This window comes from Athene cunicularia, assembly GCF_003259725.1.
Source record: "Athene cunicularia isolate RWA chromosome 3 unlocalized genomic scaffold, athCun1 chr3_part1, whole genome shotgun sequence".
In the NCBI taxonomy this organism is placed as follows: Eukaryota; Metazoa; Chordata; class Aves; order Strigiformes; family Strigidae; genus Athene; species Athene cunicularia.
In genome coordinates this window covers 10,467,897-10,493,273 of record NW_020799097.1, presented here as the reverse complement: position 1 = coordinate 10,493,273, position 25,377 = coordinate 10,467,897, and the positions used below count along the sequence as shown (strand labels likewise).

At 36.4% G+C, this 25,377-nt stretch overlaps 1 protein-coding gene across 6 annotated transcripts in view; it reads right to left on the bottom strand.

Annotated features, from left to right (window-relative positions):
• Positions 1–22,733, bottom strand: part of PUM2 (pumilio RNA binding family member 2) — a 46,909-nt gene extending 24,176 nt beyond the window's left edge. For 4 of the 6 annotated variants that reach the window (XM_026844033.1, XM_026844036.1, XM_026844038.1 and 1 more), the window contains exons 1-10: positions 22,669–22,733; positions 17,489–17,594; positions 17,006–17,193; positions 16,195–16,367; positions 12,650–12,920; positions 12,258–12,351; positions 10,215–10,340; positions 8,932–9,071; positions 7,136–7,274; positions 58–201 (exon numbers count right to left, since the gene is read on the bottom strand). In XM_026844033.1, the coding sequence (XP_026699834.1) occupies positions 58–201; positions 7,136–7,274; positions 8,932–9,071; positions 10,215–10,340; positions 12,258–12,351; positions 12,650–12,920; positions 16,195–16,367; positions 17,006–17,193; positions 17,489–17,594; positions 22,669–22,719 (1,432 nt within the window). In that variant the 5' untranslated portion in view covers positions 22,720–22,733. The remainder of the gene's footprint in view (positions 1–57; positions 202–7,135; positions 7,275–8,931; positions 9,072–10,214; positions 10,341–12,257; positions 12,352–12,649; positions 12,921–16,194; positions 16,368–17,005; positions 17,194–17,488; positions 17,595–22,668) is intronic. The other 2 variants (XM_026844034.1, XM_026844037.1) reach the window with 1 other exon arrangement.
• Between the last annotated feature and the right edge of the window lie 2,644 nt (positions 22,734–25,377).

Sequence of the window (25,377 nt, the reverse complement as noted above, 5' to 3'; positions counted from 1 at the left end):
ACTGTTAAGATTCAGTACAGAAGTGGAAGAAGCCTCCATGCAGGATCATCTACTTACCTGCTTGTGCTGCTGCTGAACTGATTATAACAGGAGTTGATGCCACTAATCTGACAGGTGCTCCAAGGCCAGTTCTTGCTCCAGGGCCTACTACTAAGGCACCAGTCTGATCATAATAGGCAGTGGGCGCTAGTACTTGATAGCCTACACAACACAGAATAAAAGAATTAGTAGTACAGGTAGTCTCATATAGCCAGCTTTTCTTCTCTCCTTGAAATATTCTGACAACAAACTGCATGGGAAAAAAAAACAGCAATTTTGCCATATTGCCTCAGAACATCAACTGGACATCAGAAGAAAAAACAGTGAACATCATAAAACAGCGTGACAATTTGGATCATTATCAAATCAACTTCTTTCAGCAATTTAAAATGTTCTACATTTCTCTTTGTATGTGGAAAAGGTAGTGAAATGCGCACAATTAAAGGGTTGAATGAAATGCAAGTTTGGCAATTCCATACATTACCTAGCCACACTTAAAATCCATCTACAAAAATGCATTAGGAAAGGAATGCTGTATGTGTAGGAATACCTTGGACCAGTACATTTCACAGAAAAAAAAAAAAAAAAAGTATGATTTCATTCAGTTGACAGTTAAGAAGTGGAACTGGGGAAGTAAAGGAGGAACTGAAAAAAAAGAGAAAAGCAAGCAGTAGGAAGGAAAACGGGATACAACATATGAATGAAGGAAAGCAAAAGAGCAAAACAAAACCCCTTTATTTAGGACAAAAGCAAGAGAATTAATTTTAAAGCTCTGACACTTTATAATGAAGAAGAACTGGAATAAGAATCCATAAAAAAAGGAAGACAAGAGCTAGAATAATCTAAGAAAGGGTGCTGCTGATGAAAATATAAGACCATCTGATTTTTAGGATGACTATTCTTATAAAGAAATGAAACAAAACCCGAGAGGATTTCAGTATTCCTCCCATGTTCAAATATATACTAATGCTATTAAGAAAAAAGTCAAGATTGCAAAAATCACACATCTATTTTTGTATGTGTAAGAACCAAGATTTCGCATACTATTTTAAGTCAGTTTCCATGTATGTTCAGAACTAGGTCTAGCAGAGTTCTCTCTGAAATACATATGGACCTGAACATAAAGACCTGGGCTTCTAATTTCAGGTAAGTACCTCAGTCACCAGGCTTTCAGATCATATTTTCTCCTCAATTTCTAAAACATCTGTGTAATCTCTTCGGACTAGATGCTTTGCTCCAAAATCAAAGCTGGAAACAGTATCTGCCTACTGGCGTGGTGGTTATGGTACTCTGTGAGGAAGCTGGAGACAGGTTCAAATTCTATCACACTAAGAAAATCTGAAGGTATAAAGGAGACTCAGATAGTAACTGAACAGGAGAGAAGTAATGATCTTTATGTTCAGTTCATGGTTCTGGAGATGAATGCACTAACTGGTTATGGAAACCTGCCAATACTGTAATTCCCAACCTGTTTGTTCTCACTGCTCACTACTTGTTTTGCATCTACCTTCTCTTTCCCACCAACAGCACAGGAAGACAGTTGTCCTTCATAAAGTTTGTCTGAAAGTCTGGCTACTTAAAATCAACCAAAACAGGTTCTTACAATTGATTTGGTTGTGAAACCTTCACTATAGGTGCCACTGCCTCTTCCACCTACAAAACTGTGCTGTGCTGCTCCACCATCTTCACCACTAAGAAAGGTTTCTACATTCCCAGGGTAGGGAAAGGTGAGAGTGACTGCTGTCACTCAGTTTACTGTAGTTCCATAGAGAACACAGCATAAAAGATTAGTGACACAGTAGGAAAGCTCTTTGTAATACCACATATGTTCCCACACACATTAGCAATGTTTAATTACTAGTAACCTACGAAATTTCTACTTTTTCTCATAGCATGTTCAACTGGTAATACTGTAGTGTCCTGGCATTTGTTATTGCTGTATCATACAAACCCACTTTTTCAGAACTCAGAATTGGCTAATACTTACCAGTATTTCCTCTGTCCACCTACCCTCTTCTAATGTTCAAACCCACGGATAATGCTATAGCTGTAGAATAAAGGACTGATGATATAATTTACACACTTGTTCTCATCTGAAACCAATACACAGCATTTTATATGACTTCAGACTCACATTGTAAACAAGCCTATTTTCCAATGCAAGATACTTGTAATAAAGATAACTTACACAGTATTGCATAAATTGAATTTACCCGGATTAATACTAATGCAGTTCAATAAATTTAGGATTTCTAAAGTAACTGACTAGTATGACTAATTAAAAAATGGAAGCAACCTGCACTTGCTTTTTGCATTACAAAATGCTCAATTTATCTTGATACTTCCTTGCCACTATCTTATCTGTGATGCCACCCACAAACACATCATTTAAAATTAGTAATAAGAAGCTAGGTTATTATGATCAAGACACTCTCCATTACAGAAGGTTCAAGCAGTGCTTGAGAACTGATGGATGCTTCTATGTTCCTGATCTCTGAAATGAATACATTCTGACCTGGAATAGGAGGCCTCAGCTTTCTAGTCAAATCTACTAAAACAAAGCAGTGTGGGGCTATTTGTGAAGTTGCAGAGACCTTGCTAAGAGCACCTGCAGCCTCAAAGGTATAAAACTATTTGCTTTGACATGAAAAATACAATTTCAGAAAGGTCATCGTAGATCAGATTAAATAACTGAAGAACAGTTCTCATAGCAAAACTTAAGTCTTCTGCTTTCCCTTCCTTCACAGTATTCTACAAACTTTGCGCTCCACCAAAAAGGAGAGCACAAAGGTAAAAACTATTTTCCAGTCTTCTCTCCTAGCAAAGATAAGATGGTGACTTGCCAGATCTTCTAATTCCCTTCTCCTCCTGTTTCAGTTTTTATGACCTCTCCACCATATCATCTCCCTGTGGCTGTGCAATTTCCCCTCCAAATTAACAACTATCAAAGCTCATTTCGGTGCCTTCACATTCAAGACTACTGTGGTCTTCCACTGCAACCAAAGAACTAAAACATACTATTTGCTTCCTAATCAGTTCCTAATCACACCTTTCATTTTAGAATTCAAGCATTCTATCTACACTTACTGTCTCCAGATCAGCGGGAAATATGAAAGTAAACAATCTGTACTGTGTTACCAGTTTACCAGTACTGTGCTTTGCTGAAATGATTTCTACGTATCTCCAAAACCACAGGCTCTGAAAACTTTCTAGATTTTTTTCACACAATTCTTAAATGTTCTTAAAGAATGAGAGGAAATCTGTTCTCTTGGCTCATGCAGCCTATTCTTAGTGTTGCTCTTACCCACCCAGTAATTTCTTCAGTGTCTTTCACTGGATACTTCACACTCTCTTCTCACATTTTTGTATGTAATACCACAAAGCTCTGCCCAGATCTCCTACTCCCTTCCCTCTATGCAACTTCCCTTGCTGATGACATCCAAACGTATGTCAGAGTTTGTCACTTCTCTATCCAATTTAAGTTAACAGATGTGACACTTCTTACTGCCAACTCAATTATCTGCCCCTTTTAACGCTACCATCCTGACACCTCTCTCTCTCCCTCCCCACTTGGGAGCATAACCTGCAAGTCACTGTAGAGTCCTGTCCCTGTGTAGAAAATTTACAGCTTTTCCCTTCTCAACATTCCCAAGATCCAATTACTTTCCTCTGCATAAAGATTTGAAAACTTATTCAGCTCTTAATCTTCCATCTTTCCTTAAATGCTGGAAGCCTCCAAAGCTCACCAAACCACTATAACCTTTCATTTTTTCTAATGAAAGTATGCACAGCCTTATCTCTGCACTTGTCCTCTCACAAATCAAATCCAGAACTTACTATCCTACCAGTTAATGATTTATACTTTCTATAACCATTGCCACTTTGCCAATCCTGTAACTCCCTATGTCTTCCACCATTAAATGTAACTTCTATTCCATACTACCTGGAGGCACAGAATGCATGACCCACTGCAATGTCACACTTCAAATTCCTATAGGTAATAAAAAAGGCAATGCCAATAGACAGAAATTGTTGATCTTAATGTTTTATAAGTTTTCCAGACAACTCGAGTTACTTGCCAACCTGCATGCTAGCTGCACCATTACAGTCAGTGATAACAGCTTCATTTGAATGAATTCAGTAAAATTTACATTGCATCTGACACCTAGCCAACGCAGTCCTGAAGCCTTTGGAGAGCTTCAGCTGACCTGCCACTAGACATCTATTGTAGGGTAAGCTGATCTCTGTGGCCTCTGTACAGCAACTGCACAAGGGAGATACCCACAGAGCACAATGGCTCCTTCGACAACTCAAGTCACAGGCAGAGATTCCTGAATCTAGATGACAGAATCCAGCCACTGCCTGTGATGAGGACTTGTTTTATTTGTAGAAAAGCATGTATACTGATCACATTATGATTAAACTGGGAGTACCCTCTGACTTGTCTTTCACATTTATTCAATCAAAAACTGTCTGGTTTTTAAGAATTCTTGTTAATGAAAGACTTGTTAAATTAGGACTGGAAAAATTTTAAATGTAATTGCACAACTCCAATGCAAAATGTATTTCGTGTTTGATGGTTTTTAAAAAAAGAAGAGAGACTTAAAAACATCACATGACAAGCAACTTGGATTTTACGCATTTTTCTCTTTGTGCTTAGGATGAGATAGATATGTACCATAAATGCTACATGAATATACCTCCCTAAATAATGAATTCAGAAATACTTGAAATATAAAATTTGAAAAATAAAACCATCCCATAGTTGGAATAGCTCATTAAGTTCATCCAACATGAAGGCTGTGGCAAGGAAAAAGCAGCTGAAATAATTTAAAGACAGCAGAATGGGCAAGCTGAATAATATACTCTTTTTTTATTAGCTTGCAGTGAAGCCAAACTACAAATATTTTATCTGTAAAGAATATTCAAAAGCTTGAAACCCAGTTTGGACCTATACTTCTTGTAAAACACCAAAGTCCATTGAAACGAGAATGCCACATGTTTTCTCCTTGTTTCATTACATTATATGTGTTGTTCAGTGGTTACTACCAGGGATTCTATTAATCACATTTTGGTATCTAGATGTAGTTTAGCGATCTTGACTCAATTTTATACTAAGTGAATAGAAGAAGGCACCTCTGGAGCAAAAGTTACTTTATCCTAACTAGTCAGGTGAATCAAGTTCCTGTTTCTCTTTACTAGCTATAAAAGGCGCCTTAAGTATACAGCTCAAATACAGACATCTAAAACAGTAAAGTGATTCCCATCTAAAATGGCTTGCATTCATTTCATCATCCCATATCCTCCACCTTAAAGAGGTATCACTAGCACTCCTTATGACTCACTATGAAACCAGCTCACGATGACTGTGAAAATAAACATCCTTTTTGATTATATTTTGAGCTCTGTTCCATCTAAGAATGTGGTCAGTAAGGCTGAAATCCAGTTGCAAACAATTCCTATTATAGAACCATCTGAAATATGTTCACATGAATAAAGTTTTTCTCTGGCCATCCAGGCATGCAGCAGACGGGACAAAGAAGCAACCTACAATGGAAAATGAATAAAAAGGTTCCTGCCCTCATGAAAAACCTCTTGGGGCTTGTGAAGGAGGAAAAAAGTCAAGTCCAATCTTCACAGGACAAACTCTTGAATTACTGAATTTATGTATGTAACCACTTAGTACTACTTTCAATCATCTGTTTAGAGGGGGCCTTTTTACAGGTTTTAAGAACTACCCCTTGAATTAAGATAGATACTTTTGTTTTTGAAAATAACACTCATTTTATGTCTCCCTGTAATGAAGTCACAAATCTGGGCTGGGTCAAGGTCTCAGATGTTGATCTGACTCAAGCTAAAAGTCACAGGCATGGACGACTCTACAGTCTTAGAGCTCCATATCCAAAGCAAGAACTAATAAGCAACTATGAACAGCCCCCCACACCATATACAAAAAGGTACAACTAAGCCTTTGAGGTTTTTGCAAAGATGCTTACAGCATCTCTGATACGCTTCACTGTTTGCAGGCCTTCTCCACTGCTTTGCTGAGGCACAGAGATACCACTTGACAGGTGCTGTGAGAGCACACTTTGCTGATTTCCTCATTTTAGGTGAATGAGAAAGATGCTAAAAGCTGAAGATACTACTGCATCAGAAGAAATAAAAACAGCAGTTATAAAACAAAACAGACAAGAAAAAGACAAAAGCCAGTCTGTTCTGCAGCTAGAGGTGTAAAATCTGATAGAGTGAGGCAAAGTGCACAATGCCGTCCTGGAATATCCAGCAATAAACTAACTCCAACTTCTACAGGTTGTGAGGCATTTCACAGTAGCACTGACAGAGAACCCGTACAAGTCAAATGCATTTGCCGCTACCACCCATGTTATTTAACTTAACTATGTAAAATCTTAACTTTCCTACTGAAGAATGACAAAGTATACTTAAAATTGTTCTTGCTCAGGTATTTGTACCAAATACTTTGAAGTGATGTTGAACTTGAGGCTAACACATTGTGGCTTCACGACGTGTGTACTGAGACTCAGAATAACCATTCCCCAGGTAAGTCAGAAGCCATGCAAAAGGATCTGAGGCTTCAGCCTTTGGAGTGTTTCCACTTCAAGCACGTTGTGATCTTCAGAGATGATTAAGCAGTAATTTTCTTTTAAATGTCCTAATTTTGGATTCCAAATTTTAGATTTTATTGTTATTATTATATGCCACAAGTAAAAAATTACTTCAGAAAGACAAATTAATACTTCCTGTTGCATCTAGGCAACTCATGACCTTTGAGACAGAATGTAATTGCTTCATTACATATGAGATTATCCTGCAAAAAAACTACGATACTCCTTATGCATACATCTGTAGCAACAAATACAGAGAAAATGCTCCAAACAAAAAATGCTAGAGCAGTATCTTGTGCTCCAAGAATCCCGTGCCACTATTTTAATCCAACTGAACAACATAAAACTACAAAAAAATTCATTCTAAGCAGTTTATCATAAACATAAGACGACTTTGACAGTTAATTGGTTATCCAATAACAGCAATATTTTAACTGTCAGTGATTCTTTTAATCCACTGGTATCATACATACCTGGCATGCCTGTAGCGAGACCCTGACCAAAAGCCAAAGCTGGATTTGCTGCTGCAGCTGCTGCAAGTGACTCTGCCTGCTGCCCTTGCTGACCCTGATTGGGAGTAAGTGGGCGCTGAGTTGCTCCAGCACGCAGAACCTGGAAAAGACCAATACAACACCCTTTTCTTAAAAAGTAAGAAAGCAAGACCATTATATGCTAAAAAAGGTCTAGAACAGTTGCTTTGCATACTTGATGCCACTTAGCTCTGAATTTCATTAATGGGAATACTTCAACTTATAGGTTTCAAGGATAGTTACATACAAGTAAAGGCATAAATTATTTTGCTGATAAATGTGACAATAAAATATCTGCCCTGCTCTGGACAGCAAAATTCATGTATGTTCCATCAATGGTAATAAGTATAAAGTAAGGAAGAAAATCTGTATGAGCTATACATTTATCATCTGCATTATTTATTAACTGAACACCTGTCCTTGCCTGATAAATGCCTTTGCTTACATTATCTTCAGGCAATTGAATGATCTAAGTCTGAATACTTCAGAGCTTGTAGTAACTTGTCTAAATAATTAACACTATACTGCCAACAGTGCTGTAAAAAATTTTTTTTGTTCAAGTTTTAAGAATTCACATAACACACTTCATGCAACACAGGCTTATTTTACCATGTTCTGACAGCGTATCTCTGGGAATCTGACTGAAAAGCAATCTAAAACTTAGAACTCCTCTATTCCTCTTGGATAACAGTATTTTCGAGGTAAAAAAATGAGAGAAATAGAATTTACAATGTATGCCCATAATATATTTTATATGTGATTTGCATAAATTGGAATTTAATTTTATAGAGAAAGCAAAAAAACACTGAAGAGATTGATATCATTCAGTTATCAATGCAGTTCACTGACAACACAATCAGTGGGAAGGAAGATGACCTGAATATTAAAACAGCAATGAAGCTACTGTGAAATTTCATGGTAACTCAAAGTCACTTCTTATATTAAATTTATAAGAATGACATTTAATTTAACCATATCGCTAGTAATGAAAACATTCATTCAAGCATAAGATCATTGTAAAATTTGGGTTTTTCTTTTGAGGAAAAAGGCCAATTGTTTATACTGAAAGATCATATAATGGCTTTAAAAATTACTCCAGAGTAACAACAGAAAACTAGCATTTATTTTAGTCACTTAAAGAAATGGAAATTTCAACAACTCCTTGTAACAATTGCTTAATCCTGATTTACCAAGGCAAAAATAAAATCTGGCACGTGGTGATGTTGTAATACAATTATTCTGTCACAGAAAAGTATGTAGGGCAATTCTTCTTTCCCATGAAGCAAAACCAACTGATAACACCTTTATTTTCCTACTTTTTAAAGAGACAGAAAAATGTGTTCATTCAATTTTCCAGCTAATTAATAAAAACACAGATCATTTTTTCCCCAAGATTAAAAAAAAAAAATCCTCCTAATTACTAAAACATCTCTTTTCACCCCCTTATGTTAGCTTTTTAACATTATATTGATATTTTTTAGTGATTAGACAGCATTATCTAGACAAACATAACAGCACAGTAACTTGGATTGAAGGAACTGTGTTAAATGTTTTTTATTTTAAAAATTGGAAGTACAAAATAACATGAATAATTGTTATCCAGTAAGTGAATTTTTAAATACAGTAGTGTAAGGAAATTGAGAATTTTTCATATTAATTTATTAGATACAACACAACATCTGAATGAAAATGGTAAGGCAAGGCTTTAAATGCACATCTCCTTTTTATGAAGGACATACCGGTTGCTGTCCCTGTTGTGCCTGTGAAGCTGCTTGCTGATTTGCTGTGGTATTTGCTGCCGCAGCTTGCTGCTGAAATAAATTTGCTGGATACACCCCCCATGGAACACCATAATACTGAGGTGGAACCACAGCAGGACCTAAAACCAGAGAACATGATTATTCCATCTATTGCAGCTAGTTAAAATAATTATCACTATTGTTTGTAGCATCCCTCACTAATCTACGTTCTACATGTCAAAACAGAAATCAGTACTAGAAAGAAACGAACTCCCATATTAGCCAAAATTATAAACAAACACAAATGGGTTAATTTGAAGGATTTGCATCAAATCACACCTTCTCAGTGAAAAATTAAATATCCTTGTGAGACTCAGATGACAAAGAAAAAAAAAGTAATCAAAGCTTATATACCAAAGAATTCTTAAAATCAGTTTCCATGGTTGAAAAAAAGATCAGTTCAGAACATCACAAAATGAACCAAATCCATCCTCCTGATAGTGATATACTGAGACTTTGATCATCTATTATTCCTCCTTTCTGTATGCTTCCTTTGCTTATAAACACAACTACTGCCTCTGTCTCTCCTGTCTACTACGACATACTCTTCAAAGTAAGCACATTTATCTCTTCCAGTCTACTGATAACAAACAAGAATGAGCTCTTTATATCACTGCATTGTAAACATAATGCATTATGTATACATATAAGTTAGTCCTTTCTACTGCCTTTCTTGTGAAAGCACCAAGTAGAGATACAGGGTTTTTTTCAACATGTCATGCTTAGGTCAAAGTGCTAGCTGGGACTTAATAGTGTTGTTTTACAGTGATATCTATTAACTTCTCAAGACTTTTTCCTGGGCTTGGGGTTTATCTGTTGTCTGGGTCTGTTAGCACACTGGAGACCACCTTTACTGTCATGCCCACTGGGAATGGGGAAATCTGGAATTAGAAAGTTAACACACCGAGTAAAAACATACAAGGAAAGGCTAGTTGTGTTGTGTTTTGAAAATAATACATGCTACTAATGTCAGATGAAACCTTATTAAGGATAAACATTTTTAGAACAGAAGAAACCTAACTGTTGCATATAAAAGTCCAGTGGAAAGAAATACTCAGAATCCACATATAAGAAACTGAATCTCAAAACCACAATATTAATTTTGCTACAAGTCCCTCCTTCCTAGAAATACATTTACAGAGAATAAACAGGATAGATTTCAGCTTCCACTTAAGTTCATTCAGTAAAATTATCAAGATAGACACCAGACAGTGTTCAGTTACCTGCTAGGGTAGCTGCTGCAGCTAATCCAGCTGCAGTGTATGGGTCAGTACCTGGAGGAGCAGCACTGATAATATATGGGTTTGGCACAAAAGCAGCTGGAGCCAAGCCTGCTGAGAATACGCCTGCTACAGTAATAAACAGAGTTTAATTATAGCTAACATACTTAGCAAGCATGATCATATACAAATCAATCAAGTCACAAAACGTATCTGTTAAAATCAGAACTTCTGTTACTTTACAAGTTTCTAAGAACAGGTACGCCATTACTGAAATCAACACTTTATGTCTTCTCACCACTCCTTTCTTACTGATCCCAAGGCCTAACAGCTTGCTCTGATGCAGCTACAGACTCCAAGGAAATTTATCTCCTATGTATCTACCCAACTTTATACAGAAGGGATCATTCAAAGTGGAATTTTCCTTGGCCAACTTTAACCAAGTTACATTAGTCTTACAACTGAATGTGTATCAGGCAAATAATTCATCTAGTCTCTTCAGTGAATCAGCCAGATAGAATGAATCACCTGTTAGAGATACAAATCTCTTTTCACTGACAATAGGGAAAAAAAAAAAAAAAATCTAACCAGATAGTTTAAATCAGATACCTGGCTTTTAAACAGCCAGTTAGGAAATACTAATCTTACTTTCAGGAATCCCAATTTGATATAAGGATTGTAATGGAAGAAGACAACTGAAGAAACTCAATCATCAAACAAAGCATTGCTACCCAGAGTTTCTCCTGTCATACTTTCTCCAATACTGAGGCAGCAGCACGGCACATCAAACTATGTTCCTCCTTCCAAATAGGAGACTTCTTGTTAAGCTTCTATTAATATGCACATCAGAAGAGGCTGAATTCCAACAGGGCAAGATACAGCTTGACTGCTAAGCACTTACACAAAGTGGGGGCTTTTCTAAAGATTAGAAGTCCAAGACCAGCAGAAGACAGGACTTGCGGACTTACACAAACAATCTGCCATGCTCCCAGCTCTAAGACTGTGTTAGTCAGCTATGTAACACTACAGAACTGCCACTTTTAAACTCCAGCTATAGGCTGCTGATCTCAATAGACCTCACAATCTAGCTAAACAAACCAGTGGCAAAACTTAACTGTCACTGTATCACAGGAGAACATGGACAATTCCCTCTGGAGATGCTGCTTTCCATTTCTGCCTGCCCTTCTGATTCTAAGAACATCTTCCCTCACTGAGTAAGGAGATAGGTGCACACACCTCAACAGGCTCATGGTGGAGAGTGGGAAGGGCAGGAATCCTTAAATCTTCCCTACAGTGTCAGAATTTTAGGAGCTCCCTTCCTTAAATAAGGAATTGCTTTCATGTGCATTCCAACCTCACCCTAAACACACAGCTTTCCCACTGCAGCAGATCAAACTTGTCACCAAATACAGCCTCCTTGTTGAGTTGACAGCACATTAAGAACTTCATGCATTTAATTCACTGAATTACTTTAAACGGACAGGAAAAAAATGCTTGCTAAAGAATTACTTCTATCTGAAAGGTACCTGCAAGAATAGAGCTATCTGTGAAGTTGCCATTAACAAGGAAGAATGAATTAACACAAAAGTTTGATTTCAAAATTGATTTCAAAATCAAAATGAATCAAAATCCAATGGCTTTTAACAGGATTATCAAAAATACTACACTGCAACAGAATAACAGAATTGCATATTTTTGTTATTTTAGTAAATAAAGCTAGTGTTTCTACCAGTACTTATAGCAGAAAAGCTTTTTTACTTCTCCCATCAAAATTCAACTGTTGTGCTACTCAAGGAAAAATAATTTTTATTTCTTTGTATACAACAGTTCAAAGTAGGCAAAAAACTTACACAACACAAAACTTTCTCTAAGGACAGGACAGTCTTATGCAGTCATTCTGAGCAGTTTTCAGGAGAACCACTCAGATGGGCCAAATGATCAGTATCTATTTGTATTAGCATACTGTGGGTAAAACCAAAAGGATTGTACCACAGCAACACACCCACTTTTGCCAGGAATGCTTGCTCCTCCTCACAAAAACCTCACCTATGTGTGGCTGCTGAGCTGCAGCCAGTGCGTATTGCTGCTGCTGGGCTGCTGTTAACTGTTGAACAGTCAGAGCATTAGTCCTCTGGAAAAGCTATCAGAAAAGAAAAAAAAAAATGCATTTCAGTTTTCAAAAGTCAGGGCTGCAATATACTGGTATTTAGTTACAAAAAAAAAAAGAGATTTTAAACCAGGCTTCTATCCTAATAAGTTACTACACTAGAAAGTTATGCACCAGTATTCTTCCATGTTAAATATACATTTATTTGCCTTTCACTAAGTCACAGACAAAACAAAATTAAATACATTATATGCTTAAATGACTGATTATTGAAGAGGACAATGCATAACTTAAGGAACCAATTTAGCATGTTTTCAAGTCCAATACTAACCTGCTGCTGAGAATTGTAGTCAAAAAGTCCTACAGTAGCTCCTGAAGAGTCCATCTGTACCTGATTGCCAGGATAGTCAAACTGTAGAGAATCAAGACCAACTTGTTCCATGGCATCTAGATTCTGATTTTCTGGATTTGAAAATTCTTCTACTAGAGGCTTGTGGGCTGTAGGATTGGGAAGTGGACCTAATCCTTCTGTGGTGCTGGGATTGGGGCCCAAGCGTTCAGCTACTTCTGTCGGGGAGGCTTGTCGACTTCCAGGGGTACGACTGTTTAGAAGAAATTCAAGATAGACTCCTCAGTCTTAAATAAAACTGTCCATGGAAAGAGCACAGCACTTCTACTTTAAAAGGATCTCTGAATTTAGAGACTTTACAAAGGGAAGTGACAGACTGATTTTAACAATTTTAACCAGCATGCGTTGATGTCTCAAGATAAAGGACGCATTTCATTTCAAAGCATTATTTTATTTATTTTTTTTAAGACCATACAGCTCTTCAAATCACTGGGGAAAAAAAATTGAGGCTGTTTTGAGTGAAATGGAGTGACCTGTGATCATCTGCAACTTTGGGATGACTCTTTATTGCATCTTGGGAGCAACAGGATTATTAGAAAACTTATTGAAGAGAAATTTTTTAAAAAGCAAAAGAAAAAAGGAAATTGCTAAGTGCATCTCATGCCCAAGAAGAGAAAGAGACAATAAAACTTCAACTGGAAAAGACAAACATACAACATAGCAAGTACCTTTCACATATCAAAAGCAAACAATACTTTTTTTACCTTAAGTAAACTGGATTAATAACTGCCTCATTTAGCATTTGACTAAAACATTTCATTTCCTACACAAATCATTTGACAGGCTATACTACACCAGATGATTGATCAGGAGAAAAAAAGGTTCCTAATATAATCCCACTGATTCCATCTCAGTTTCCCTAAGAATAAATATAACTCTTTGTTCCAGAAGAAAATCTTTAGGATGGAGCAAAACGTAGGTGTTTGAGTTCTGTTGACAGTAGGACAGATATGGAGATGGAAATCATTTACTATGCTAAACTCCTGAAAGTTCAGTTTCCAAATATGAAGGGCTGGTGGCAATTCAGATGTAGATAGCTGTACTTACACATCTCTAGGTGCACTAGTGTTTAAATTCCCATCAGAGGGGATGAAAATCTAGTCAATAACACTGACAGTGCCTAGACAGCAACTCAACTGTGCAGTCAGTAGGTGTTTACTTTAAGATAAAAGCTGATTGTTCTCTCATCATCACCAGCTATACTGACTGCATCCCCACTGACTACAGGGGGATTTCTGTGCACCTATAACACATACAGCCAAACAACTGAAGTGACATGTCAACAGATTCACATCCTAAACAGACTCCAAACCCTCTATCTGGTTAGATTTAGGGTACCTTAATTTGGAATGGTAACCCACCTTCTGTGCCAGGTCACACTGTTTAGATTACAAAATTTTTGCCAGTAAAAATTAAGTCAGCTACTAGGAAGGAGCTGTGTGAAAGAATCTATGATACCTTAACAGCATTACTGTGTTGGCAGATAGTTAAACCTTGTTTCTCAGGAAACATATAATTTCCAGTTAAGTTTGCTTTATTTGTGAAAACTGGGCTCAAATACAAAATGCCATCTTGCAGGATGAAAATACATTTACTGCAGCGGTACACTGCCAGACCACTATGGTATACTGCTAATCCTAGGAGAGACACACAGCCTTAGTACTACTTATTCTCCTCCCTCTTCAGGGCTCCAAAGTTGAAGTATTTGTTGCTCACTGAAGAACAAGATTTATGCAAGGAAATCTGCTAGTACTTATGTACTTACTGATACCAACTCTAAAACCTGTACAGCTAGAAAGCAGTCTTTTAGTGAGTTTATTCAACAATACTGTATGATTATTACTTTAAACAAAATACTTCAAAGATAAAGCAGTTACACTAGATTTTTTTTTAATGTAACAACTAATCTCATGATGATTGTCTATAACATATTGGCTACCATCTAAGTAGCCTAGCTAGCAAGCATGTCTTGCTCAATGTACAAAACTTCAAGTTTGAAGCCATTTAATATTCCTTATTCTTCCCAAGTGACATACAGTATCAACGAAGTGAAGAACAAGAGGAAAAAAGGCAGTTAAGTACATATTTTAGTTTAAAAGAGCTGTAAGTACAATAAAAAATACAAGGAGGACAGGACAAAGTTTCTTTCTTAATATTTATGTTTACCTAATATAGGTTGCTCCTTATATTGGTGCTGTTCTGTTGCTATAGTTAAAGTTGTGTCAATACTTCAATTATAAACCTCTGTTTGGAGGGCTATATACAGCCCATTTAAATTTATGGCCTTATTTTTTTGAGAGGTTTACTGGCTTTGGATGCTTCTTTGCACTTGTATATTTTTAAAATAATTTCTCTCTAATACAAAAGGTACTTTGCAAGCAGCTATTAAAAAAAGTGAAATAGATACTGGTAAAGAAAAGCAATACAAAATTTATTCTGCATTTTCTACATATAATATTGAAGGTAACTTTGTTTATTGTATGTATTACAGCATGCATCCGAAAGGAGCTTTTTTGAGTTTTCTGATATGCTTGGTATTATATTCTTTTCAATAGTATGTTTTGAAAAAGACTTGAATTATCCCTCCTTAGCCTCAGGTAAATACATTTTTTTGAAGGGTTGGAAATACTTACGTATGGGATTCAAACACGCATTTTAGTATACTTGTTCAATTATGAACTAATGAAACAGCAACTATTTGGTCACGTTCATCACATTAATACAGATTTATGAGCAGCGCTCTAGTTTCCTGATCTTGTTAATTCTGTATTACAGTTACAAACACACCATGGTCATTTAAAAACAAAGATTAGTCCTTTAAAAATACCCAATTTAAAATGCAGTTTAGTATTAGGAAAAAACAGGCTGGCTGTGCTGTCATCTAGGAGTTCACAGTTCAAAAGCTGGAGCCTGGTCCAATTTTTTTTCCTCTAAGAAAACAACCAAACCACAACACCACTCTATACTGTGAATAGGTGACATTTAACTATGTACATAGGGAAATACATTGTTTCTCCTTAGTCAAATAAATGGCTTCTATAAAGACTTTTGTGGGGAAGTAATTATGTTAGGCTGTGGCAAATTAGAAAGAATATTGAAATTCTGTAGGACTTACTCTCTACAATAACAATCAGATGCAAAAGTTACAGCGTATTAAAAAGAAGCAGAGAGAGAGGGGAATTTAGTTTGAAATTAAAGGGTTAAAGTTCTCATCCCTCTAATTCACCACAGTTTGAAGGCACCCATTTACTTTGAATAATTACTATATTAAGATGAATTTGTCTTATGAGAAGTGACACACACATTAATGACATCCTAAGAAACATGTGGCACAGTGGGAAAGGGTGGACATGAGGTAGAAGAATCAGTCTGCAGCTGGGTAATGTTTAAGCTGACACACAAACCAGAACACTAGTAATGCCCTTAAGAGACATGCTCATCTTCTTGAGAAACAGTTAAAAGCTTACTTAAAATCTTTGCAATCGGCATCCATTCCATTTGGCAAACCTCTGCCATTTATTTTAGTAACATCCTCATCATCTCCTTGTTTAAGATCTCTGTTTTTGTCCTCCTCAAATGGAGAAGCCTTGCCTTTCTGATCTCCTTTCTCAGGTCCATCTGTTTCAGCATCTCTAGTGCCCTGAGGAAAAAGAATCTGTTTGATTCTGAATATTGAACAGAACACAATAGGAGCACCACAAGGTGACCTAATTCTACACTACAGTGCACGTAAACAATACAAACAGTTTGTTTTCAATGAAATTGCATTTGGTGGGTAACTTGGTCATCAAGTTTCAACCATATGCAATTAATAATTGCCAAAATGTGAAAAGGAATGCCAAGATTTATAATGGAAGAGCTAACTCAACCTTAACTATAGCGGTGCTGTTAAAGCAGTAACACTTCAAATTAGATAAAGTTTATTTTATACAGTTAAAACATTTAGTACAAAACATTCTTGTATGGAAATGTAGAATAGGAAGATCTAGAATAAAGCCCATCACAGATTTTAAATTAAGATATTTGTAATCTTCTTCCTATCTTTATTTAAAGGTGTTAGGAAAGTACTTTAAGACAGCTATTTAGTCAAGTTTCCCAAACCACTTCCCTCTTCTGCCCCCTCCAACTGAGGAAGACAGACAGATAGCAACTACACACTTCCTTCTAAAAAGAAGAGTTAAAAAAGGAAAACAGACAAACAGAGAAGAAAATATAACCATATACAACAGTAAGATCATAGAAGGTAACTAAGCAAGCTTAACACACTGCATTACTTACAAAAGCTCCTTTCCTAAACCGGGAATCCAATTTATCAGCTGGAGAGGAACTTAACACATATTCTACCATGCTCACTCCAAGGCCACCACTTTCTGATCGTGGAGACAATACAGCATTTACTTCACTGTTTCCATGAAAACCCTGTCCAGGCTTTCTCTGTACCATAATAGGCTGGGACATAGAATGGTCTGTTAAAAACAAATAAATAAAACTATTGTATTTTTTTAAAATACAACTTGTAACATTTTTGCATTTAATTACAGAGGCGATATTAAACAAGACCAAAATTAAATTACATGAAAAATTCCAAATCACAGTTTCAAAAACTGTTACTGGTACACATCTACCAGTGCAGTATATGTTTTCACAATTAAAACTGAAGGAAAAATCAAATTTAATAGACAATATTAATATAATATTTAGTTTGAAATAACATTTAGTAAACATGATGGAATTTTCAATACATAGACATCAATCACTTACGAGGAGTTCCCCATGCAGTCTCTCTCCACTCATCACCAAGGAATATCCCCTTTTGTCCATCTTTTGCTGAATCATCAGGTTCCCAAAACTTTTTGGCAGGTAAAAGCTGTTTCAAAGAGAAGATGGTTTTATTTAAAATATACATATACATGGGCAAAAAATAGCAATGCTATTAAGAGGATATGCAAGTAATTAATTTTAGATACCAAAGTCAGCTTTACATAAGGAAGCATGCATTGCCAAGGAATAATTATAAATGCTTAAAAGTTACGTTCTGGTACCGAAGCTGATGCTGTATTGCTCAAATGACCTCAACAGACTGAGATTCTGAAATTATGAGGGAGAGATACAGAATACAGAAGGAGCTGTGAAAAAAGCTAATAAAGTTAATCTCCGTATTAAACCAAGGCAATCCTCTCAAACTTTAACTAACTGCCTTCTTTCCATGTTGGCTCAAAAGCTTGACCTTGAACTAATACTATCACAATAACCAGAAAGAGTGGCAGTTCTCTGTAAAGTTCTGTTCCTTTAGAAATGCATCGCATTTCAAATTTTAGAAAGCAACTAACTCATGGTGGCAAGTCAGCTCCTTTAGATCATAGGATCTGCTGATTACAAATCTGTGACACTCAAATTTGAAATTCTACCAACAACTTAGCTGTAATGATTCTTCTTCATTACTACTTCTACAGCAGAAAGTTCCAAGTTAGATCAGTATCACTTCTTGTACTGTCTTCAAGGACAGAAGACTTAGTGCAATAGAAGCACTACAACAACCGAAACAAAAATACCTCAAACGTCAGCATCCTTTTTACTTTTATTTTACTCCTATTACTTTATTCCTCTAACTCTTCCCATTGGTAGAAGTACAACTGCCAAACTCTGTGTATCACATTTTCTCTTGAATATGTAATTAAAAACCTGTATTCCCAAACTATGTATTACATATTTTACAAGGTCCATCAACTGAAACTGCAGTGAAAATAACTTGCAAAAAAAAATAAAGAGCTCCAAAACCAGCATCAGAATCTAAATTTTGCAAAATGTAATGATCAATTCAGAATTTTAAAATTTTGTGAATTTAGAAAAAACCCAAATGTAATCTGATAAAGCTTCGTTTCCAATAAAAAGAATACATTCTGAAGCTCTGACACTCTTGTTACTTAAGTGACTTAAAAATCCTTCTGAACTTCACAGCTGCTTAGTATGAACCTTGATGAAACTCTTAAAGTCCCTCATTTAAATAAATGGTGTTTTTCAAAGTTTACAGTTTTGGACCTCCCTGAGGGCTAGCGATTTAGATTTATTATTAATTTTTGACAGATGATGGATATGACGTACACTATGCTCTTTTTAAAGGGACATTTTAGCTACTGGATTGCCATATAAATGAGCAGCCCTAGCAGCTGTGAACTATTTCATTATGGAACTCAAAAAAAAAAAAGAGTACTTTCCAGAAAACCAAAACAAGTATGTTCCTCTTTAACAGACAAGAAAAAACCCCCACTTGATTAGTTCTAGTGAAAAAGACTTAATCAAGAAGTCTTCACAAATTAAAACAATTGGCTAAAATCATTGTGCTTTGCCCTTTGATAACATGCACTTTGCTCAGTATTTCCTTCATTTAATCCAATGAAAAAAAAAAACCCAACACTTTACAAAGATACATCCAATCCTAATTCAAAATAATGGAAAAGATTGCCGTATTTCTTACTAAGCTCTTCCAAGAGTACACTAAAAAGTGTCTTTTTCAGTATCAGCACTGATATTATGTCCCTGCCAAATGAACAAAGCCCTTTTCTATGCATAGATAATAACCAATTATGCTAAAGCTGCCTCTTAACCAGCTCTCTGATAAGTAACTACAGTCTCGATTACTGGCTCCTGAATTAAGGATGTTAAAAATTATTTTATTTATTTTTAAGATCAGAAGTTATTACTACACAGCCTTCTACAATTGCTCCAAATAAGTTTTGACCCCAGAAACGGATACATTGTCCCTAAAATGAAACTGCTGTGTGCTTTGGCCTTGTAAGTTTCTAGAATAGACATTATTAAAAAAAAAGATTTAGTTTTATATTTTGTTTGGCAATTAATTTTATGTATGACTGTATTAGGTCACACTAAAGGTCATGAAGCCCACTATGCTGGCCCTGAAATAGCAAACAACAGATGCTAGAGAAAAGAAACAGCATCATGTCTCAGTATTTCTTCAGAATATTATCATGACCTTAACGGTCACGATAGCTTTTGGGAGCTGGAGCCAGAAGCATCATCTGTGTTTAACCAATCTAACAGTTAAAATTTTAGGAGACGTTTGGAGAAAGACGCCTGCAATACAGCAGATCTCTTGCTAAGAAAACTTTAGTCTGTTTCTTTACAGAATAAATTAACAAAGAACTGCAAGACAGAAACAGATCAAGGAAACCGTACATCTGGCTCATGTTATGCTGTCCTATTCCTGATACTGACTGATACCAGGCTCCATCTGGATGCAGCTTAGATAGCTTAACAGAAGGATTTCCAGTACATATTATTTCCAAAATGTGTTAGAGCATCTTAAAATGGTTTGGGTGGGAAGGGACCTTAAAGATCATCTAGTCCAACCCCCTTGCCATGGGCAGGGACACCTTCCACTAGGTCAGGTTCTCAAAGCCCCGTCCAACCTGGCCTGGAATCCTTCCAGGGAGGGGGCAGCCACAAAGTCTCTGGGCAACCTGTGCCAGTGTCTCACCACCCTCACAATAAAGAATTTCTTCCTTCAATCTAACCTAAATCTACCCTCTTTCAGTTTAAAGCCATTACCCCTCATCCTATCACTACACTCCCTGATAGAGTCCCTCCCCATCCTTCCTGTAGGAACCCTTTAAGTACTGGAACACTGCTATCAGGTCTCCCCAGAGGCTTCTCCAGGCTGAACAACCCCAACTCTCTCAGCCACACAGGGGAGGTGCTCCAGCCCTTGATCATTCTTGTGGCCTACTCTGGATTCCCTCCAACAGGTCCACATCCTTCTTATGTTGGGGGCCGCAGAGCTGAACATAGCACTGCAGGTGGGGTCTCAGCAGAATGGAGTAAAGGGGGAGAATCCCCTCCCTCACCCTGCTGGCCGCTCTTCTCTTGATGCAGCCCAGGATACAGTTGGCTTTCTGGGCTGCGAGCACACACTGCTGGCTCTCAGTCAGTTCTCCATCCATTAATACCCCCAAGTCCTTCTCCGCAGGGCTGCTCTCCATCTACTCATCACCCAGCCTGTATTTGTGCTTGGGATTCCCCTGACCCATGTGCAGGACCTTGCACTTGGCCTTGTTCAACTTCATGAGGTTTGCACAGCCTCACCTCTCCAGTCTGTTAAGGTCCCTCTGGATGACATCCCTTCCCTTAGCGTGTTGACCGCACCACACAGCTTGGTGTTGTCAGATAATTGCTGAGGGTACACTCAATCCCACTGTCCATGTCACCAACAAAGATATTAAATAGCACTAGTCCCAGTATCAACCCCAGTATTGAGGACTATGGTACAATGAAGACAGATTTCACTGACTATATTCCTTTCCATTAGCACACAGAAGACACACTTGCTTGAGGATTCACATAGTCTTGATTTTAGTAATGATGTGAAAAGTAAGACGTAACAACCTCCTAACGCCAGGTATTGATTCCCAGTCAGGGAAAAATAAAAAGACAAAGGAGGATTAGCATTAACAAGAAATTCATTACAGTTCAGAGAAAAATTTATCCTGACAGACAAAATGAAGAACAGAACTTCCCAATAGCTAGAAGCAGATCACTTGATATGACCTCCCTTTCACACCATTCAAAAAATCAAAATCACAAAGAGGACAGTACATAAGAATGTACAACTACCAAATCTAGATTACAAGGGTATTTATGATGACTTTTCCTTTAATATTTTTGAAGGTTATAATCAAAAAGGTTTAGAGCAGCCACTGAATCTATTCCAGAACTACTTTACTGTTGTGCAGTTCATTAAGAAAACTACTGAAGTAAGTCAACCTAGCAATGTGAACCTGTACTACCTCAAGATACCTGGAAGACACAGTTGAAATTAAAGACATAATAACCTAGTAAGTGCGGGGTCATAATATAGTATCAACTTCTGATGCTCTATCACTGTATTCTATCTTTCTCTGTGTGTGTGTGTGTGTGTGTTGGTTTTGCTGTGCCTTTTTTTTTTCATCCACAGATTCACAGAATCTGTGAAAACAAATAAAATCATGAAAACAAACAAATAAAATCATAATCATACAGAAGTATCTCAAACTGAGATAACCTAAACTGAAGATCTGTATAAGTAGTTATATATACCTCAACTGAATTCCCAGGCATTTGTGCCATCCTTCACTTCCACTGCTTTCAATCTTTCAGAGTACTTTGTGTGCAACAAAAGAACAAACACCAATATGAATTTTACCCATCCGTTCTATCACACTGCTGTGCTCTTAGTTCAACATGAATTTATTTCATTACCATGTCCTGTCAGGGCAAATAACACTAATCATGCTGATTACTTTCTAAACAGTTCAGGGAACTGCTTTTGAAGGAGCTAACTCATTCTCCATGATTTAATATGCCCCCCTGCCTTCAAAAGTACACTGATTTAAGAAAAGCCAAACAAACAAAACCAGTCAAAAAAGTAATTCTTCCCTTTAGCTAAATTATATAAGAACACTCTTTACCCTGGATAAAATCTTCTTTTAAGGAGTATTTATCAGTTAAAAAAAAAAGTAAATTACCATACATTTCTGCTACGGTATGCTGTCTTCTGTTTTTCTGTAGCCAAACCTTTTTGAGATTCCAGTCTCCTCAGCTTTTCAGAGGTAGTAAGCAATTGTTTCACTATCTTAGATAGTGACACTGAAAACATGCCTCATTTCATAGAATTGCACACTTTCAAATAAATTACCCTGTCACCTCCCCAAGAGTATCAGTCATCTAATAAGACTGACATCGTAACACAGTAGATCCAGTCAACAACCACCCCCATGTTCCTGCAAAGTACTTCAGTTTATCTTCACCTTAGAATGGAAATCTTCAGTTGCCTGAAAAAATCAATTTGGTCTTAAGACAAGCTCTTTGCTTCACGTTGTATAATTTAAGATTTCTTAAACTGTAACATTTCCAAACCACCAACTGCATTTTCAGCCCTCAGTAATTACCTCTCCCATTCCCCGAGATTCTAGGGCAAGAGCTTGAAAGTCATGATTCATCTCATCCACAGATCGGACCTGTAGGGAGAAAAACAAAAAAGAGCAATCCATTAATCAAATATATTTTTGAAAGTTGAGTCTGTAATACTTCACAACTAACAACTGAAAACACACACAAAATTTGCTACTCAGTCTAGACTGAACATGAGTTTAGATTTCATGAACAGATACAGTTAGTGACTAATTTAATGAAACCATGCTAATATAATAGCATGCAAGAAATTCTGAGAGACTTAAAAATTATCTTCGTATATCTGGATGGATATCACTCACTATGGAAACAATGACCAACATTACATTTGCAACAAATGCAAAAAAGTGAAATTGCAGATTTGGACATATTCTCTGGAAAGGAGCCGTTGGGATGCAGTGTTACTGAGTACACTTAGCAGCAAACAAAGAAAAACTCACAAGACAGATCACAAAAGCTATTAGTGACATGTTGCTTTTAAAATCTAGTAACTAGCATGATCATAATTTCTCATGGTTTCTTCCAGGAAATAGCACTCTTCCTTCTCTGTGTGTTGTCTTTTTTTCTATGTGGTAAATATGAAAGGTATATTACTAAAGCAAGAATTGTTGCAGCAATAAACCACCTCATTTTCCATGACATGCAGACACAATGAACTGGGTGCCTTCTTTCCTGAGAAAATGGTTTCCAAAAAGAATTTTTAAAGCCACGAGAGCTTAGAAAAACAAATTAAAAAAGGAAAATTCAGATTTGTTTCTCCCCTTCCCTTGTTCCTCAACAATGAGATGCAGCTGGGTAGAATGGTAAAGTTATTCAAGTTCAAAGTAAAATTAAAGTTTCCCTCCCAATATCAGTCTCTCCCAAGGACTACGTTTCACCTAGACATTAACAAATACAACAAAATGAAGTTACTGCATACAGCTGGTAACCCGTTAAGATCACTTTTCAAAATACACTCAAATATCAGGCAAAGAAACAATCTTGCACTTTTAACATTCTGGCCCAAACAGCTTTTCCAATTCTTTCTTAGAGTTATTGGAAGAGGGTTAACTACCTGCCAATAGACACTCTATTCTCAGAATTCTACTCTCAAAATATTGCTATTGCCCCATAATCACTATAAGCCATTAACTCCTGAGGTTGAGTGTCTCTGTACTTTTGTACTCACAGCTCAAAGAAATATTCCCTCAGAAAGACCAATATTTTAATTAAGATTTTGAAACCAATTCACAACAATTTCAGTGAGCTACTGAAGAGCAAATTTAGTTTCACTGTGAATTAAAGGGGGGAGGCAGGAGGAAGGAAATCAGCATCCTGGCCTTTTTAAATGTCAGCATCACTGGAAAGTCAATTAGGTTGATTTTATTATTTTGAAACCTGAAATCAGAATTTCATGTATCCTTAAAAAGGATATATTTTTTAATTAATTTGGAAAAAAATGTATAATTTATAATTTATGTGAAAGAATCTCTTTTTTATTAGCTCCAAGGGATAGTAAAATCTTTGTGCATGCACACAGAAAAATTCACTGTAGAAGAGGAATTATTTAGACAGAAAAATCAGGAATTCCAATTTTGAAGACTTCTGAATTTGGATATTACAGTTTATAAAAACAGAATGTATTCTGTATATGGTTAAGAGATTTGATTATCTTACCATAAGCCACTGCCCGTGCTGAAGTTGTGCACTTTAGTTTCAATTACAGTCAAACAGTATTCTAGGTACTTCTGTCCCAAAAGGTGGTTATGCTCTAACAGTATCTCTAAAAAAAAATTTGTAGCTAAAGCTTGCCAAACTATATTTACAAGAAACACTACCAAAATCATTCTTAGATAAAAAACAACCAGTCTTGAAAGACATGCAAGTTTTCAGTTGTGGGTTTTTGGTTGGGTTTTCTTTAGGTTTTTGGTGGGTTTTTTTGGTGTTTGGATTCATTGTTTTCTTAGTTGTTTTGGGGTTTGTTTTTGTTTTTTTTTTTAAATTGGTGGTGGTGGTTTTGTTTTGTGTTTTTTTTGTGCTGTAAGACCAAATGCTTATTTTTCACAATCCAGCAAAGTTCAAAAACATGGCCACACACACTTCCAAGTCTGTAAGAAATGACAATCCAAAAATCAGGGTAATACCACAGCTAACTCCTTTTTTTCCTGAGCATTTCAGAGTCAACTCTAAGAAACTGACTTTTTCTGAAACTGCAAATAAACTTTAGTACACTGAATACTGATTTTGCTTAGTGGCCCCTTTCTTACAAACATGAAATTTAAGTTAGTGTTATCTACTACTAGCAGTAGCAACAGACATAATACAGATATTGAATACATGTTTCATAGATGAGTTTACAGATTGGAGGAAATACAGGCAGCATGAACGTCTTCTGAAGATCTCCCTTCTTCAATGTTAGCCCTGTCACTACAACAAAAGAAAACATCCAGAATGACAACAACAAAGCTAGATGTACTACATATAAAGACATGACCTGTCCTCAAAGGAAAAACTTTGGTTAGGATCATCTGTACTACCAGGAAGTTTTATTTTCTCTAATTCAATGCCAACATTCACCTAATTCATATGCTCCAGAAAAAAAAAATAAATATATTTAACATAAGCTTTTTTAACTTCAAATTCAGAACATTAAAAAAAGAATTTCTCTATTTTCATTCATTCCCTGTCATGTGGAATAATTCATACAT